The sequence below is a fragment of the Acanthaster planci genome, linkage group LG06 (assembly GCF_054643075.1).
Source record: "Acanthaster planci isolate LZ-2023a linkage group LG06, COTS_SCS, whole genome shotgun sequence".
Taxonomy (NCBI): Eukaryota; Metazoa; Echinodermata; class Asteroidea; order Valvatida; family Acanthasteridae; genus Acanthaster; species Acanthaster planci.
In genome coordinates this window covers 21,179,457-21,195,278 of record NC_141782.1, presented here as the reverse complement: position 1 = coordinate 21,195,278, position 15,822 = coordinate 21,179,457, and the positions used below count along the sequence as shown (strand labels likewise).

Here is a 15,822-nt window from a genome sequence, read left to right as displayed (position 1 = left end):
ATCGGTCTTCATTTTGACAGCAATTCACAATTGCAGATTTATTATCAATGTACAATTTTTTAAGATTATATTAATCTCTCCAATCATGCCTCAACAGCTGCACACCATGTATATACAAAAATGAGTAAACCAACTGTTGATACCATTCTCATTTATTTATAGTCATTCGTAACTTTGTATCTTTGAGTACACTGTCAGAAGGAGGAAAATCATCTAGTTTTTTTCTCTCATTCGCATGCAAAATAAACCCATACAGTTGTACACGGTATGGGAGATGCACAGAGAGCACACAGGAACTGGTGCTAACTCTGTTAGTCACATCTTCTTGACCTGGCCACAAATCCACCAATGAGGTCCCAAGTGACACTGATTGTACAAGTATTTTCAAGTGATTTCACTTCCCTACACAAGAGGCTGGTGGTGTCTCTTATGGGTGGGTTTTGTTCAACTGTGTGGAGGTGAGAATTTTGTACACATTAACTAAACATGATATGAAACGTCGCAACAATTTTGCATCTTTGGAAAGGAATGATTTTAAAAAAAAATGTTCATGTACCTGTTGCATTACGAAGTGATTATTAAAATCATGTGGATTTCCCCATGCTGGGGTGTACATGTATGTCACATGATTTCAAAGTTTCCGTCAAGGACCCCAAACTGCGTTTTTTCTCGGCACTTCGTTACACCATCTGGTTTAATGTGGTGCAAATGTCCAGCCCTTCAGTTATTGTGTGGAATCACATAGTATATACAGTCATTTCTAAAACTTTGGGACACCCCCAACAAAATGCATTAACCTGAAGAGAAACCAAACTTGAACCAATAAATCATAGCAATCATGTTCATTTTCAACGTGTAACCTCGGTATCTTGGTTACATTTCAATGATTTGCAATGAATCCAGTCTAATATTTAGTGTGCCCTCTTCTGTGTCTGATGACTTTGACTAGCATCTTTACCAGGCGGCATTAAAGACAAAATGTTACACAAAACCTGCCTTTGCAAAAAATTTCACTGAACTGGGCTCATAGCAATACTCGGATGTTATGGACCACCGTTAAGACATATAATGTAACAATTCAATGAGAAACTGTAATGCAGGCCAGTGACAGAAATACTGACAAAATTCCAGGTGGTCTGAAACTTTTTGACAGCTGGCTGTATGTCTACAAACACTGACACTGTGGGTTAGACAGAACAACTGCAGGAGGTTGTGTGGCATCATTATGGAAAAGAGTTGGGAAATTAGACAATGAGTTGTAAGAAGGGCAAGACTTGTGCCTTTGATTCATATCATGTGTCTCCGTTCTTTGCCTCCGGCACTGGTGGTGTTTCATCGGGCTCAGCCTTGATGTAATCAGACGTTTTGAAAATCTCCAACGGTGTGAATTTCTTTGGGGGCTTTGGGCCTGAACTTCTTTTCTGAAAGAAAAAGAGAGAAGTGCATGAATAATATGACTGTTACGCATCTTTTTGAATGTTGTGGGAATATCGGTGTCTTGGAGGTGTGCTGTGACATTCCTCATGCTCAAATTAGTGACTGTTGTCATTTGTTCCCTCTCTTTGGCAAAACTCTACAATATACAATTCTGTCACGAGCATGTATACCTAGTATGAATAACCTGACAGACTCTGAAGTCCACACATTTAAGGCTGACTTTTCCTAACAGAACAAGAGTCTTCCATGAGATTCCAACCTGGGAACCCAAAGTTACTTCGTGTCAGCACTAAAAGTAACAACAGAAAAGGGATAACTGCAACAACAGAAGTACCATCAACCAATAGAGGGTTTGCACGGCCGCCATGTTGCAGGCCAGTGCTTTTGTTCCACAGGGTATGCACAAAGGAGATTTCTCTGTGGGAAGAAAAGAACTGCCCTGCAAGATGGCTACCACACAAAGCCTCTGTACCACAAAACTGGAAACCAACCACACACAAACAAACGGTACAAACCGTGGTGAAGACGGGCAGGGTACTCAGCAGGTTCTTGATGGAGTGAAGAGTTCCTTGCTCTCGTTCTACCTCGTTCACTTCCTCTTCCATAGCTGCGACATTGTCACGAACCACGCCCACAAACTCCTGCATAGCAAAGCAGAAAAAAGGCACGCATCTAGAAATCACTGGTCCACATGCTAAGCTGGTGATCAGAATTAGACATTCCGTCATGGCACTGTGATCATGCACATAATACCCTTTTGACCAATAGGGTGCCCTGTCTAATCGCAAACTATGCTCCTGCCTTAAGTTAACAAGCATGCACAGATGCTGTAAGGTGTCTCCTTGGATCAATTTGTTGTTTAAGAGACAAAAGCTTTCTTCAAAAGGTAATGATTCCCAAAATGTAATGGTTAATAAGGAATTGGCAAACTGAAAAGAAAAGTTGATCTTCTTTGTTGCCAAGAGATGTAGACCGCTACTTAATCCTCTATGGCTGGCTGTGAAGGACCGACTGGGTGCCACTGAAGTTCTATAGCAAAGGCAGCAGTACAGCAATTTTTTTCTACTCGGTCAATTGCTAACCGTTTGCTCGTGACACCAATTAGCAACCAGGAAACTCTTCCTTTCAAACTGGCAAATGATTTTGTTCCAACCAGGAAAATGATTTGAAGGGGATTAACATCTGACCAGAGCACTGTTTGCAAACCGTCTTTATTTTGATGTCGAACCTGAGGGCCATCATTAGGCTGTCATGGGTACATAGACGTACATGTATGCGTGAATGTTTTCCAGACGGATTCTGAGGACACTGTACTGGTAAATATCGATACAGCTGCCGCTTACAAGTACATGTCTTACCTCAAGTCGGTCTATACGCTGGAAGATGCCTCTGATCTCCTGAGCTTTGGCATGGATGCCTGGAAGACTTCTGTTGAGTGACAGGGAGGAATCTGTGCGAATCTGCATATGGATGGTGGAACGTGGATGCTAAATGCAAACAAATTCTGTGAAAGAGCTGATGATCGTCTATAACGTACTGTAGATGTACATGAACCCGTACATTGAAATGATTTTATTTTGTTTCAGTGTTCATTGTATGTTCCGACAAAGTAATAGTCTTGTGATGTGAGTTTACCATTACTTAATTGTTTGTAATATGCAGGGCCCCAATGGAAACCAGTTTGTAACTGTTTGGGCATACCCTGGGTAAAGAAATGGAATAAATAAATCAAAATAAATAAATCTCATCTGTTTTTCCCCAAAACACGCGCACAGGATTACATAGGCTTTATCTTGTGATTGGTTTACAATGTTTCACATACATGTACATGTGTGCATTATGTATGGTGTACCGGAAATTTAACAAAACATCACTGCTGTGTTTATTACATGCTCCATGTTTGCCATTTGACTTCAATTCACTGACATGCGCTTTCATATCTTTTCCTATGTGCCGTGGAAGATATTCTTTCATTTTTTGGGTCTAGTCGTTTCAAACAGTTATTTCTTTGCAATATATCCATTTTGATGTTTTTAAATGAATATCACGATTAATTTGTAATACTTGTACCCATTAATTCTGCCGTACGGCTGCGATAATGTGCATAATAACAATAAACCATATTTATTATATAAGCGTTCTACATGCAACGTGTACTGTACAACTCTGAGCACACCATGCTAACCATGTGGAGATGTTTAAGGTGACTATTCTATATGATAAAAGTTACCATGCATGTTGCATACAAGTAGGCGTGCATATACATGTACATGAGTGTTTCCACAGAAAGAATGACAAACCAACAGTAGCGTTGTGTCATGTTGCATGGAGAAAGATGCACATGTGCAGGTAGTATTAAAGTTTATCTTTGCTAACACTGTACATGTATGTTTTTCTTTTCAAATGAAAAAAGTTAGAACACAGATGTTTAGTCTGAGTCAGATTGAGACACTGTGGAATAAACAGCATTTTCATGACTATTTCTCACCATGTCTACAACAGCGCAGAATTCATCCAGCCTCGTTAGCATTTCCTCTATCTTTTCATCTAGTTGCTGCTTCTGCAGGAAACAAAGCACAACGACTGGGAATCTTAGTAGAGAAAAATGTTATAAGTTTTGCAATCCAGAATTTAATACTAGTGTTTTGGCTTATAACATGAAAACAAACCTGTCCACCAACCAATACAACCTCGCTCCCACGCTGGCACATTGTTTTTCTATTTTCTTCACAATCATCTCTCAATAAACCACTGAAGGTGCACACCATTTATATCTGGTTTCAATAGAAAGCATGAAAGTACAATGCATATGGTACATATATTGTAAGTCTATATATTATTATTACAAATTTCTGGTAATGAAACCGAAGATTCCTTGAAACACCCTTAGTACTGTGGAGCAGATTTGCATGACTAGGACTGGGACTCAAGTGCTCTTCGAGTCACATTTTTAACGACTTGGACTTGACTCACTTTGACAAATGACTTGGACTTGGACTTCGGGCTGCGGACTCGGACTTGACCTGCATGACTTGTGACTAGCAGATATTAAATTTTTGCATTTTTTTTCACTGAGCAAAACAGCGCGTGATGCGGCTAATGTGGTTCATGCATGGTTGCCGATGTACATGTAATGTACATGTAGGCCTACTGATTAGGGAAATCAACGTGTGGAAACATGTACATCCATGTACTCTGCTGTCCACACTTGATACTGAATTAATACACAATGATGTATTTGGTACCAGACTATTCTTGATGAATGCAGACTGTTGCCCTGCCAAGGAAATGCTTTGAATCATGTGTATTGGTGTTCGAAGAATCTCAGTTATGGGTCTGACAATCTGATGTCAGTACACTCTGTGCGTTTGTGAAAGCACAATGATCGGTCACGGCATCCGTTCCAAATGGAGTCAATTTTGGGTTTATCAATTTTAAGCAATATGCAAATGGAAGAGCGAATTCTGCAGTCTGAGGAAAAACAGGGGAAAAATGTTTCATTTATGCAAATGAAAGGTGACTTGTAACTCAGACTCAACCTTTATGACTCGTGACCTGGACTCAGACTCGACCCAGATGACTCAGGACTCAGACTTGAGAGATGTGACTTGGACATGGACCCAGACTTGATGTTTTGTGACTTGAATACAAGTCTGCTGTTTAGCTTGCAGGGAAACTGGTCAACTCAAATACATGTACCCGGGTCAAGTTGTCCTCCAAAATTGAAACCCCAGTCAGTTCATACCCAGGTCCCAGCCTGAATACACACAAATGTATGTACGACTACGAGTTGACCCAAAATCGCCCAGGCAGCTAGGCCTACACGTCATGCACGTACATGACGTACATACATGTACATGTACTATCGTAACGACGTCGACCATATCGATGGCACTGCCTGGGCTAACCAAAGAGCAGAGTAGCAGACACGGATCAATTGCCCCTAAATTGCTAAGAAACTAACCTCCCTCTGGGGATCGACCAGGACATACTCGGCGTAATCCTTTGCAGTGTCTTGCAAAATTGCGGCAGTTCTGTCCGCCTCGCGCTCGCCAACCTTGTTTTCTACTTCCACAGAATCCGCCATCTTGTTTCCTCATTCTACAATATCGTGACACTTGGTGGCGCTGTGACGCGTTCACGGCACATCATGTCATCGATCATGCATATACATCGCAGCCTGCACAGCACAAATTTCGCACAAAAACACGTTTCTCGTCACGATTCGATTTGGCTCATCAGCTATTTGTCATCAACCGATCAAATTAGTTCTGCAAGCTGTCATTCAAGGTTCATCTTCATCGACTGTTTATCTGCGGGCGAGTCTTAGAAGCTGTGTGATCAGGGTGAGTGAAAATACATTTTCTAAGAACATGAAGAATAGGGCCTATAACCAACAACTACAACAGCTATCTCAATTAGGCACGCGCCGCCAACTGTGCATGTGGGGTCCGGTCCCCGACGTCCGCTCCACTCGTGGGAGTGGGGCGGACGTCGGACACCACAGTTCTCGGGGTAGGCCTACACGCGGCTTACCTGGCTTATATAAATTAAAATACTAAAACGGCTCGGCTACATGTTCATGTAACTTTCCTCTGGCATGGTTGGTACATGTGGAACATGTAGAGCCTACTACTAGTACTAGTCAAAGTATAGACCTGTAAACAGGGCCCTGTAGTACGTGTATCCACCAGAGACCAGTTTTGGAGGGGAAAAGGCCTTCCCTTTAACCCCTTCGCACCGGGACGGGGCTAGAAACGCTGTAAAAATTGAGATCCTCAGCCCGCTTTTTAGCTATTATTCTCGGCCCACGCTCGAGCGAACACGGTGAAAGAAGGCAGACCCTGGCTCATGTATATATGGTAATTGGCCTTTGTGTGTAGCCCAGAAATGAAAAGACCGAATTTGCATCATAATCTCCAGCTTCACAATAGTCGCCACTTTGAAAAGAGGCAACGGGAATGTGGAAGCGTGAGTAGAGCCGCATGCCACCGAACAATCAGCCTTTTCATTGTGTAATTCAAAGCGTGCAGAGCACGCAGGGCCACAAACCGAGAATTTGCGGTTTGGCAGGTGGCTTTCGTGGCCAAGCGAGGCTGGCATTCTTGGAGTCGGCTTTCAGAAAGAAATTCCCATCGTCAAGGGGTTAATTTGAAAAACAAACAAACAAATGGAAGACATTAACTAATGTCCCAATCACCGTCCCTACGTACATGCAATGTGAAAACAACGATCAAAACTGGATGACCTTCACAGCTTTAGCACAACGGAGTGATCTCTGATGCTCTCACGAACGTGCCTTCCGTCGCTGACTGTGACCTATTTTCGAGGGTTGTACAGAGGTATGGTGCCCAAGTGAAGCCAAGCATGAAGAAAATGTTTGTTGCCATGGGACACATCTTGTGCGACTTCATCTTATCTTTTATTGTTGAAAGTCTTCTTTTCCTCAATCAATCTCTTTTTTTACCTCAAAATATTGAAATGATTTTACATTCAAATTAGAACTAAAGATAAAACTATTGCAGGTGTTTCATTGTTTTCAACTTTAAAGTTTCCTTGTGTTTTATGTTTTTTCCAACTTCCCTATGTTTATATTTCATTAAACATGAAATTACTAAATTGGATGTTTTGTTAAACTGAATGTTTTAAATTGATCACACTTTCATTTATTTCTAAAACTGAAACAAAAAACATGTTCTAGTGCTTACTGTGGAGATTATTTCATTAACCGTAATTTACTTTGCAAAGTAATAATCATACTTGAACTGGAAAAATGGCTTACATGTATGTTCTTCAGTAGGGAGAAGAGAAGATCTTCAGCAAGTCTGAAGGTATTTTACTTCACTCGAAGTTGTTTACATCGTACAGCATAATGCAGAAGTTAAGGACGCGAAAACAGGGCCCCTCGAAATCTGGACATCCCATGATATGTAGGGGGCCTCTACTCCTTCGTCAATGTGGCCCCAAACCAATTGATAGTGATTTACCCCGATCTAGTTTATGCGGCATGTCTGGGGACATTATGAGCTGAAAATGCACCTGTACTGGTACATTATGTTCACTGCTTACGGGGCTATCTGTCCTCAGGCTCCTATTTACAGAAAACGTGCCTTTCCCTCTTTTTGAGGAAAAATGTTGCCTTCAATTGGCATTTTCCCACTTTCAGACTCTGGACAAATTTTGGCCCAACTTGCACAAAACTGGCGGCTGTTTCATGTCACGTCACAGAGAGCAAGCCAAGCTACATATTTAACAATTTGCCGTAAGCAGTACTTGACTGGACCGGGAACGAGCTACATGTAAGGGCGGTGTTGCGCATTAGCTGCAACACAAAACAGCTGTCAGTGTGTCCACAAATACTTGGATTGACAGGTACTCTCATGGATCTGAATGGAGTTCGTATGTGCAGAAGTCTGGATGCAAAGTAGGCAGGCTCTCCTTACAGGCTATTACTGTCACTTAACCATACGAAGGAGTCTGTGTCATGTGCAAGTCGGCCTAAACTTCATCGGAAGTGGGGAAAAATGCCAAATGAAGGCAACGTTTTTCCTCGAAACGAGGGAAAGGCAAATTTTCTGCAAATAGCAGCCTGGGGGATACATGTACATGTAGTTAGCGCCGTAATTAATGAACATACGGGTGCAATTGCAGCTAAAAAAATCCAGTGAATATCTGATAATGGCCCTGTTTACGGGTCTGGCCTAGTACCGGTAGTGAAGTACATGTAGCCTACCGGCACTGTTCAATGCAATCTGTGAAAGTGCACAAATTTAAAAATTGCATGCGCAATTTTTTAGTTTTGCGCAACCAGTGATTACGTGCTATGTGAATCGCAGGTATTAGTCATACATGTACGTAAGAGATTGACATCAATTAACCCGTCGTGAGACGGAATTTTGCTGTTAGTTTTGAATGTTTTGACGGATATTGCCTCAGATCTATTAAATTCCCTGGTCGACATTTAATTCAAACTTTATTTCCCCCTTAAAAAATCCTCAGAGCCATTAATTAGAATGATGGCGATAAGGTTGGTAAGATGGGCGCCCCTTTCTATACTTAGTGGTGCTTGTGAACTTGGAAATGGTGTACCCCTAGAACTATCGGTACATGGGGCCGTATGTTTTACGTGTACATTGTGCCTTGTCGATACCAGGTCCATAACATGGAACGCTCTATTTTCCAACCTTTTAACCTGTACTCGTACCATACCTGACAAAGATGAAAGAAACTTTAGACCCTTTTTTGGTTGTACAAGTACCCATGCTATCGTGCATTTCCTCCCTCCCCCCCCAAAAAAAAAATCCTTGTGAATGTTACATGTATGATAAGTCAAGACTGGCTGGAAATGGTCTCAATTTTGTAAAATCCTGACAAAAGAGTTTCCTCGGGTTCTATGCTTGTATTGTCATTGTGAATTCGTATTCACAAGGTGGACTTCAGAACTAGTGTACTTTCAGACTTTATTCCCCATGACAAATTCTCCAAAGCCACAAATCTCAAAAGTAAACTACATGTAATTTACAATTTCATGTAGGGTTTGATTTGGAACAGTGAAAGATTGGGCTTTTTTAAGTCCTGGATCGGGATTTGAACCCTGCTGTTCCTGTGACCAGCCTTATGTGCTGGCCAATGGGCGACTTGCTCACTTAAGGTGGCATGGAATGCTGCTGGTTGCTGCCACACGGAGCACTGTTCATTTCATGTCATTTTTGGAAGACACTTTTCATTATAAGGGGACTTCTACTCAAATTTTGAACCCAAAGTTTAGTCTCTATTAAAATTTTGTTTACTGGCCCACTCTCATGAACTGAAACAAAAACAAAAAACATAGGTTTAAGACAGCACAAAATCCCAAATTCTGGCAATTTTGGTGCTGAAAGTCCCACGATATTGAGGTTTCTTTCTGGGATGAGCTCACACTATTTCTCTCGAAAATGCAAAGTTGCATTAATTAGTGTACATGTACACACAAAACCCCTCAGAGTTCTCCAAATTACAGTACCGTGTAAATGACAAGATGAAACTTGGAAGTTGAGATAAATGGGACGCAAAAGAGCAGTTTTAAGGAGTTCATTTTTTGTACATGTGCATCCATAGACCATTTGACTGTTCATTTGTGACCATGACTCGACCTTGAAAAGTAACCTATAATACAGGTTTGTACATGTACATATATAATTGACTTACTCATATGTACTGTACATTGCACATTTGAGATGATTCACTGTAACTGGATACAAAATGTGTTTGGGGCAAGTTCACTGACCTGTACATAAACACATACATGTACATGTACATGAAGTAATATGGGATGAAGGCTCCTCAGCAGAGAGACAAGAACATTCACCTGTCATCCCTGAAAAACTACCGGTACTATCTAAAGAACAAAGCCTCTTTCAGCCTATTCAAAAAGCAGTTACAAGAAATCAATGGTACTCTGTTTAAAATAGCCTGAAATCATTAGTCGGACCAGTTTTGACTTTAAGCAATGGTACCGGTATTTTGGCTGATGTGTTTTTTTTCAGAAACGGGTTTCTTTTCCCACTTGCTTCCTTTCTACATGTGTTGCACAGTTTTCCTTAATTTAAACAAGTAGGCAAAAGGATCCAGAAAATCCATCGGCCATATTGAGAAATTTATGAAAATTGAAGTCGACCTCCACATTTTTGTTTTTGCAAAAGACCTGGACGAGAATTTTGTTCTCCTCTGCCTCAATAAACATTTCAAGTTCCCAGCAGCTCTGTGGAATTTGTCTATGCAGTTCAGAGGGAACATTCTACAAAAGGATTCAAGAGGATTGTGCATGGGTAGGCCTTCCCTGCTTCAAAGGGCAAAAAAAGAACTGTGTTAGGAGATTCAGAATCGTATTGTGGGGATCAAGATTTTTGCCATAACAAGCACACGTACAGGTACTGTATATTTACTAGTATGGGTATGTACATGTACATTTCAACAAATTTGTAGTCCTTTTGACCCAGAGACAAGTATACGGGTGCCTGTACGCCCCTATGGTACCCGGTTCATGTACATAACGCCATAGCATGTACATGTACGGTACTCGTACCTTTGTCACAGTTAAATTAGCTTATACCGGTAACATTCACAATGTGTTATGGACTGAGACATGATGATCTGTAATTGGTTTACATGTACAACTCTGTAGTGTAAAATCAAATGAGAAACGACCGAAAATTACATTATAATGTTATACTAGCTCTAATCTCGTTACACTTACCGGTATTTGGACATGTGTTGATTGTACATGTATATTCATGTAATAGAAAATAAACAGAAAAACAGGAATGATGGTTCAGTGGAATGCAAATTTTCGTTTTGTTTTTTTTTGAAAATCTAATCTATAAAACAGATACCGGTAGAGTGGAAATGATTTTTGTACTGGCCCACACACCCAACTGCAGGTGAATTGCATACTGTACATGTAGTATACATGTGTAGTTTGTACATGTACATGTATTATATGTTCTGAACTAGTGCTGCACATTGACCAGGTGTACAATGTGTATATGTACATGTACCGGTACCTAGTGTAGACCAAAGATCGTATAGCACCGCATAGCGGCGCAAGATGGAGAACGTCACCGCGAATACGCGTAAAATGTTGTTATCACGTGGGCGCCATTCTGGTTGGACTACGCCTGCGCAGTGCATGTTAATGCGCAGGCGCAAGCGCTGCGACAGGCACGCACACACATTAACGCTCAGACTCGAATGGCGCCCATGGTGATAACACCTTAGTGGCCGAATTACCCATCTTAGCGGCGCTACGCAGCGCTATATAATCTTTGATGTAGACTTGCTAACGCAAGACACCAGTATCCACGTGATGCAGGAAGGGAAAACATTCTGTGGACATACCCCTGTCGACAGGACATGTCATCTTCGCTGAAAAAGAAGTTTAGAGGCATTTTGGAGTTAGGGTTATCTGTTGTCAAAGGAAGAGGAACGGTCAAGGAAACCTTTTACAAATTCCAGCTGAGAATTGTGTTCCCAGTTCAAGAAAAATGAGTATTTTCACCGAGTTTTCTTAACTGCTCAAAACAAAGGAATATAGTAGGTACTGGTACATGTACATGGGTAATTCCAGAAATTAGGGCTCCATTTTTTTCTTTCGTGTCTCTGTCACATCTGACATATGATTTTGTAAGTTCAGAACTTATTTTCTAATTTTCAAGAGTGATGAATTAATGTAAATTACCTGCCAAACAAATTGTAACAGTTTGAAATCAATTCCGGTGATATTTCCATGTCGAATAACAAAGGTCAGATGTAAAAATGACACACTTTTGGACCCCTAATTTCTGGAATTACCATGATGCCCTCGCTATGCTTACATGTACACTGTCTATTCATACATTATGCATTGTACCCATTCATGTGGTTGAACAAACATGGTCTACCGTAACTTGTGTGCAGTCTTCATCATGCAAAATGTGCAAATTCCAGAACAGGTCATTAAACTTCAAGCAGTTGACGTCATTAAAAACACTTTAACCAGAATTGTACACATGTACATGTACACTTACGTACATGTACATGTGCACCACTGTACACTATCGGTACACAAGTACATGTACCCGGTACTGCTGAACAAAGTACATGTACTCCAAAACATGTGTACCGGTACCTGTCAAACAGATGATACTATTGTCTCCACGACAACGCCCATTGTCACCATTGACGTCATAGAAGCAGGCAGCAGTGTCATCCTATTGTGCTTAGTTGCATGCTGTGCTTTCTAACTTTTCTTTTTTGGGGAAGGAGGAAGGGACGGTTGTCAATTGCTCTTTGTGTTGGTGTTGACTTTGCCTGCTCAGTGAATGGCACTTAAGTCGACTTGAATCAAGGAAGAGGAAAGTACATGTAGCTGAGCATCATCAAAGGCTCGGTGTGCATGAGCAGGCTAAGTGGTAGTCAGAAAGCTAAAAGTTTCTCCCTCGTTAGGTTTGATACAGGCATGACAGGTCTACATGTACATGTACAAATGCGTGAGCAGTCGCAATCATTTGTGTAACATTTCAAGGAATTAAAATTGTTCACAAATTCAGCGAAAAAGGCTCCAAATTCTTTCATGTATGTACCGGTATATGTATGAATGGTAAAAAAGTAATTAATGTATTTTTAAATTTTAAATGAATTCAAAGTTACTCAGTTTGACCTAAATGCATGTACATGTACACAGATACCGGCAGGTCATCATACATGTTGTTTTCACTGTGCAATAGAAATACATGTACACTGCACATGTACATGTACGCTGTACACTGTACGTCCATTGTACATGTACATGTACACTGTGTACCGGGTATATCATGGCCAGTCTCACCATTCAACAAAGTTACATGTACACATACATGTACATACATGTATGTGTACATGTACCGAGTAATGCTATTGGATGCAGAAGCTCAGATGGGCTTGTTATGAGACGCATGCAAGGTTACAGTGTAAGGATGTTATGGTTTTGAAATGTTCGTCCTTAAACACTGAGGATGTTTAGTCTGTGTTCTGTCCTCTCAGTCAGGAAATTACAGTGTACTAGAAGTTACAGACCAGCTGCGTCTGCTGCTGGAGTTAGGGAGTGGTCGTCTGGAAGTGATGATGTTTTCTTTGATCACTGCACTCGGGATAACAGCTGTCAAAACTGGTTATCAGTTTGTGTATATGTACCTTACCCAGTTGCACAGTGGTGATGCCTAAGGAATGTCCAGTTCTCCTGGTTTTTTTTGGGGGGGAGGGGGAGAAGAGGAGGGAAGGTGGCATTTCAGCTGTGGGCAAGTTCTATCAAGGACCACGAGTTAACTACATGTAGTGTTTGGTTTGTGACGTACATGTACATACATGTGCACTGTAATTGAAGTGCCAACAACCCTGGTCAACCAGTTATCAGGTCATTTGGCCGAAGGGGGAAAAAGTGGCTGCAGGAAGGGCAAAATAGCAAAGATGAAAGTGACACTGGTTGTTTATTAATGACATATTGTTTTCCCGGCATTTTTCTTATAACTGGTCCTCTCTGCACCGTGCTATTTAGAAGGGTTTGTGGCAACCAACAATGCGACTAATCTCGATGGGCTAGTCGCGAAGAGTTCACTAGACTAGTCCAACTGTCGTTCGGTTAACCACCATCAGAGTTAGTCAAACTATGGTTAAATATATGTATGGTCCTTGATCAAAACTTGCCTGGTACTGAACATTGCGTAAGAAAACCAGAAGAGGGTACATTGTATGCATGGAGCATATTGTCTAGCATTTCTCTAGTGGCCCTCATTCTGCTGAACGTGGATGTGTGTTCATGTAACCAGACTGATTATTTATCAAATGGACAAAATTCAAATCGCAAAATATGGAGGGCCTGACGTTTTGATCCTAGCAGAATTTTTCTCTTTCTTATTTTAGGTCATTAAGCAGTTTGTAGCAGTTTTGTATTACATACCGGTATCTTTGGACAAAATTCAGTCAGGTATCATCTATGATTTTTATCCCGAGTCACATTGATTTTTCTGGTAATTTCACATCACCAAATCCTCCCAGTAGGCCCACAAACGAAATGACCAGTACAAATATGCACACACATGACATTCTTTCTATCGATTGGATTTTGTGTGCGTGTCTACAGAGCATGAAGCCACGTGCGCCTTGATTATCAATATTCTCACAAATCCATATTTCTTGACGGCGCACGTGGCTCCGGGAATGTTGGCAAATCATTATTGCCATGGCAGTATGCATTAAACAACAGATTTTGTCTGGTTTCTGTTACAGTCCGTGCTGAAGCCGACCCCAGCCCCACTGAGGCATGCGCTGGAGCCGTCCCCTGCCCCATCGACGCGTGCCGTGACTGCAGCTGTATTGCTTCCCGTACTGCATAGGAATTTTAATGAGTCTGGGAGTTTTCGCCATCAGTACACACGCACGGGCAAAAAACAAGCGTGCCAGTCAGCAGTGGATGATTCTGCTACTTAAGCTCCCCACCGGTACATGTACGAAATCAAAAAGACGGAGCACGGGACATGAATATTGTTCTATGCTGCAGGAGTCTTTGAGTGCGGACTGCGTGTGTGATGTATCTGACAGGACAGTTGACAGACTTTTTGATTTGGAAGGACTGCACATGTACCGGTATGTGTTTGTTCCATTGGCTTTGCACACATCACTGGTCTTTCAGCTGCTTTTACTCATAGATTATAAATTACTTACGTGCATAGTTGTCAACTGAATTATGGATCATTTTGCCGCAGCTTCGGAGAACTTCAGATCATTCGCTCCATTGCACACTGTGGACGTGCACATCGGCACCCTCGAAGGACGGTGAAGTGCTTTTTCCCGGAAAAAAAAGGCACAACATAATTGCTTTGACCGAGGTGAGAGCACCTCTTGTGCCAAGTCTGAAATCTATCTCCTGGCATTTGATAGCTGAATTGTTTGATGTTGAGTCAAGAAGGTCTGCTGGTGTGATTTCCGTGTTTTTCGGATGGACAGCGTACACATGCCCAACTAGGCAATTCATGGCTGTGAGGAGCATGTAGGAACTAGACGTTTATCACTGTAACTAAAATATGGGCAGCACTTGCTCTTCTTCACAGAGTGTCAACGGCGAAACCTCCAACAAAAAGTAAGGCTTTGCATTTATTCTTAATACGCTGTTAAATGCTAGTAGGGATGTACATGTAACGATCCATTGATTTACAGTGTTGATGACTTGAAATGACAGCCATGGCATTTCTAAGAGCAGACTAAAAAAACTTCTGAATTGGCGGGCAGTGTGCCTGGTGACCATACATGTACATGTGCAGAATATTAACGTCCTGCCTTCATGTTTAACCTCAGACAGGAAGGGTGAAATCAAGTTAGCAGCTGTTGGCAGTTTCACGCAGATGTTGGAAAAATAAAAAACCTAACTTGATACAGTATCTGTATGGGTGGCATGCAGTACCAACAGTTGCTGTAGCATTTGTGCATACTGCATGATAGGGTACCGGTGTGTGCTACATCACGTATAATTTCATTATCAGGCATGTCAGGACGGTGCGTATTTTCTGTGCATTTGAAAACGATGCATCGCTTCTCCCCCTTGTTTCATCTCAGAGACTCAAACTTCAAGTCAAAGAAGCACTTATGTGGACACTTTGGTGAATTTTGGGGGCATGGTACGGGAGATACTCACAAACTATGGACTGAGATTATGTATCGGAACATGTATATGATGTCATGTCTTGTTTCGGACTTGGAAACATCTTTGTTTTGGAAGAGGATTCAACAGCAAAATGACTGGAATTTATTTCTTTAGTTTGGAACCCCAATAACACAAATTCCACAACATCCACTGCTTCGTTATTGTGAGACCCTTATTTTGATGGATTCTAGGCT

At 41.4% G+C, this 15,822-nt stretch overlaps 2 protein-coding genes across 7 annotated transcripts in view; one reads left to right on the top strand and one right to left on the bottom strand.

Moving 5' to 3' along the window:
* Nucleotides 1-7: 7 nt before the first annotated feature.
* On the bottom strand, nucleotides 8-5,561 carry LOC110986620 (biogenesis of lysosome-related organelles complex 1 subunit 4-like). Its single transcript, XM_022248634.2, has 5 exons — nucleotides 5,402-5,561; nucleotides 3,926-3,997; nucleotides 2,796-2,897; nucleotides 1,953-2,078; nucleotides 8-1,421 (listed from the first exon to the last, which is right to left on the bottom strand). Exons 1-5 carry the CDS (start codon nucleotides 5,522-5,524, stop codon nucleotides 1,293-1,295), a joined length of 552 nt encoding a protein of 183 aa, XP_022104326.2. The 5' UTR covers nucleotides 5,525-5,561; the 3' UTR covers nucleotides 8-1,292.
* Nucleotides 5,562-5,586: 25 nt separating this feature from the next.
* The window catches only part of LOC110986618 (NACHT and WD repeat domain-containing protein 2-like), a 74,977-nt gene continuing 64,741 nt past the window's right edge, over nucleotides 5,587-15,822 (top strand). The window contains exons 1-3 of one of the 6 annotated variants that reach the window (XM_022248630.2): nucleotides 5,587-5,783; nucleotides 14,218-14,574; nucleotides 14,694-15,067. In XM_022248630.2, coding sequence (XP_022104322.1) covers nucleotides 15,012-15,067 — 56 coding nt within the window. In that variant the 5' untranslated portion in view covers nucleotides 5,587-5,783; nucleotides 14,218-14,574; nucleotides 14,694-15,011. The other 5 variants (XM_087138408.1, XM_022248628.2, XM_087138411.1 and 2 more) reach the window with 5 other exon arrangements.

Coding starts and splice junctions, on each gene's coding strand:
- LOC110986620 (XM_022248634.2), bottom strand. CDS start 5,524: ATGGCGGATTCTGTGGAAGTAGAAAACAAGGTTGGCGAGCGCGAGGCG. Junction 3,998..5,401: donor TGGTCGATCCCCAGAGGGAG/GTTAGTTTCTTA, acceptor TGTTTCCTGCAG/AAGCAGCAACTAGATGAAAA. Junction 2,079..2,795: donor AGCGTATAGACCGACTTGAG/GTAAGACATGTA, acceptor TTTGCTATGCAG/GAGTTTGTGGGCGTGGTTCG.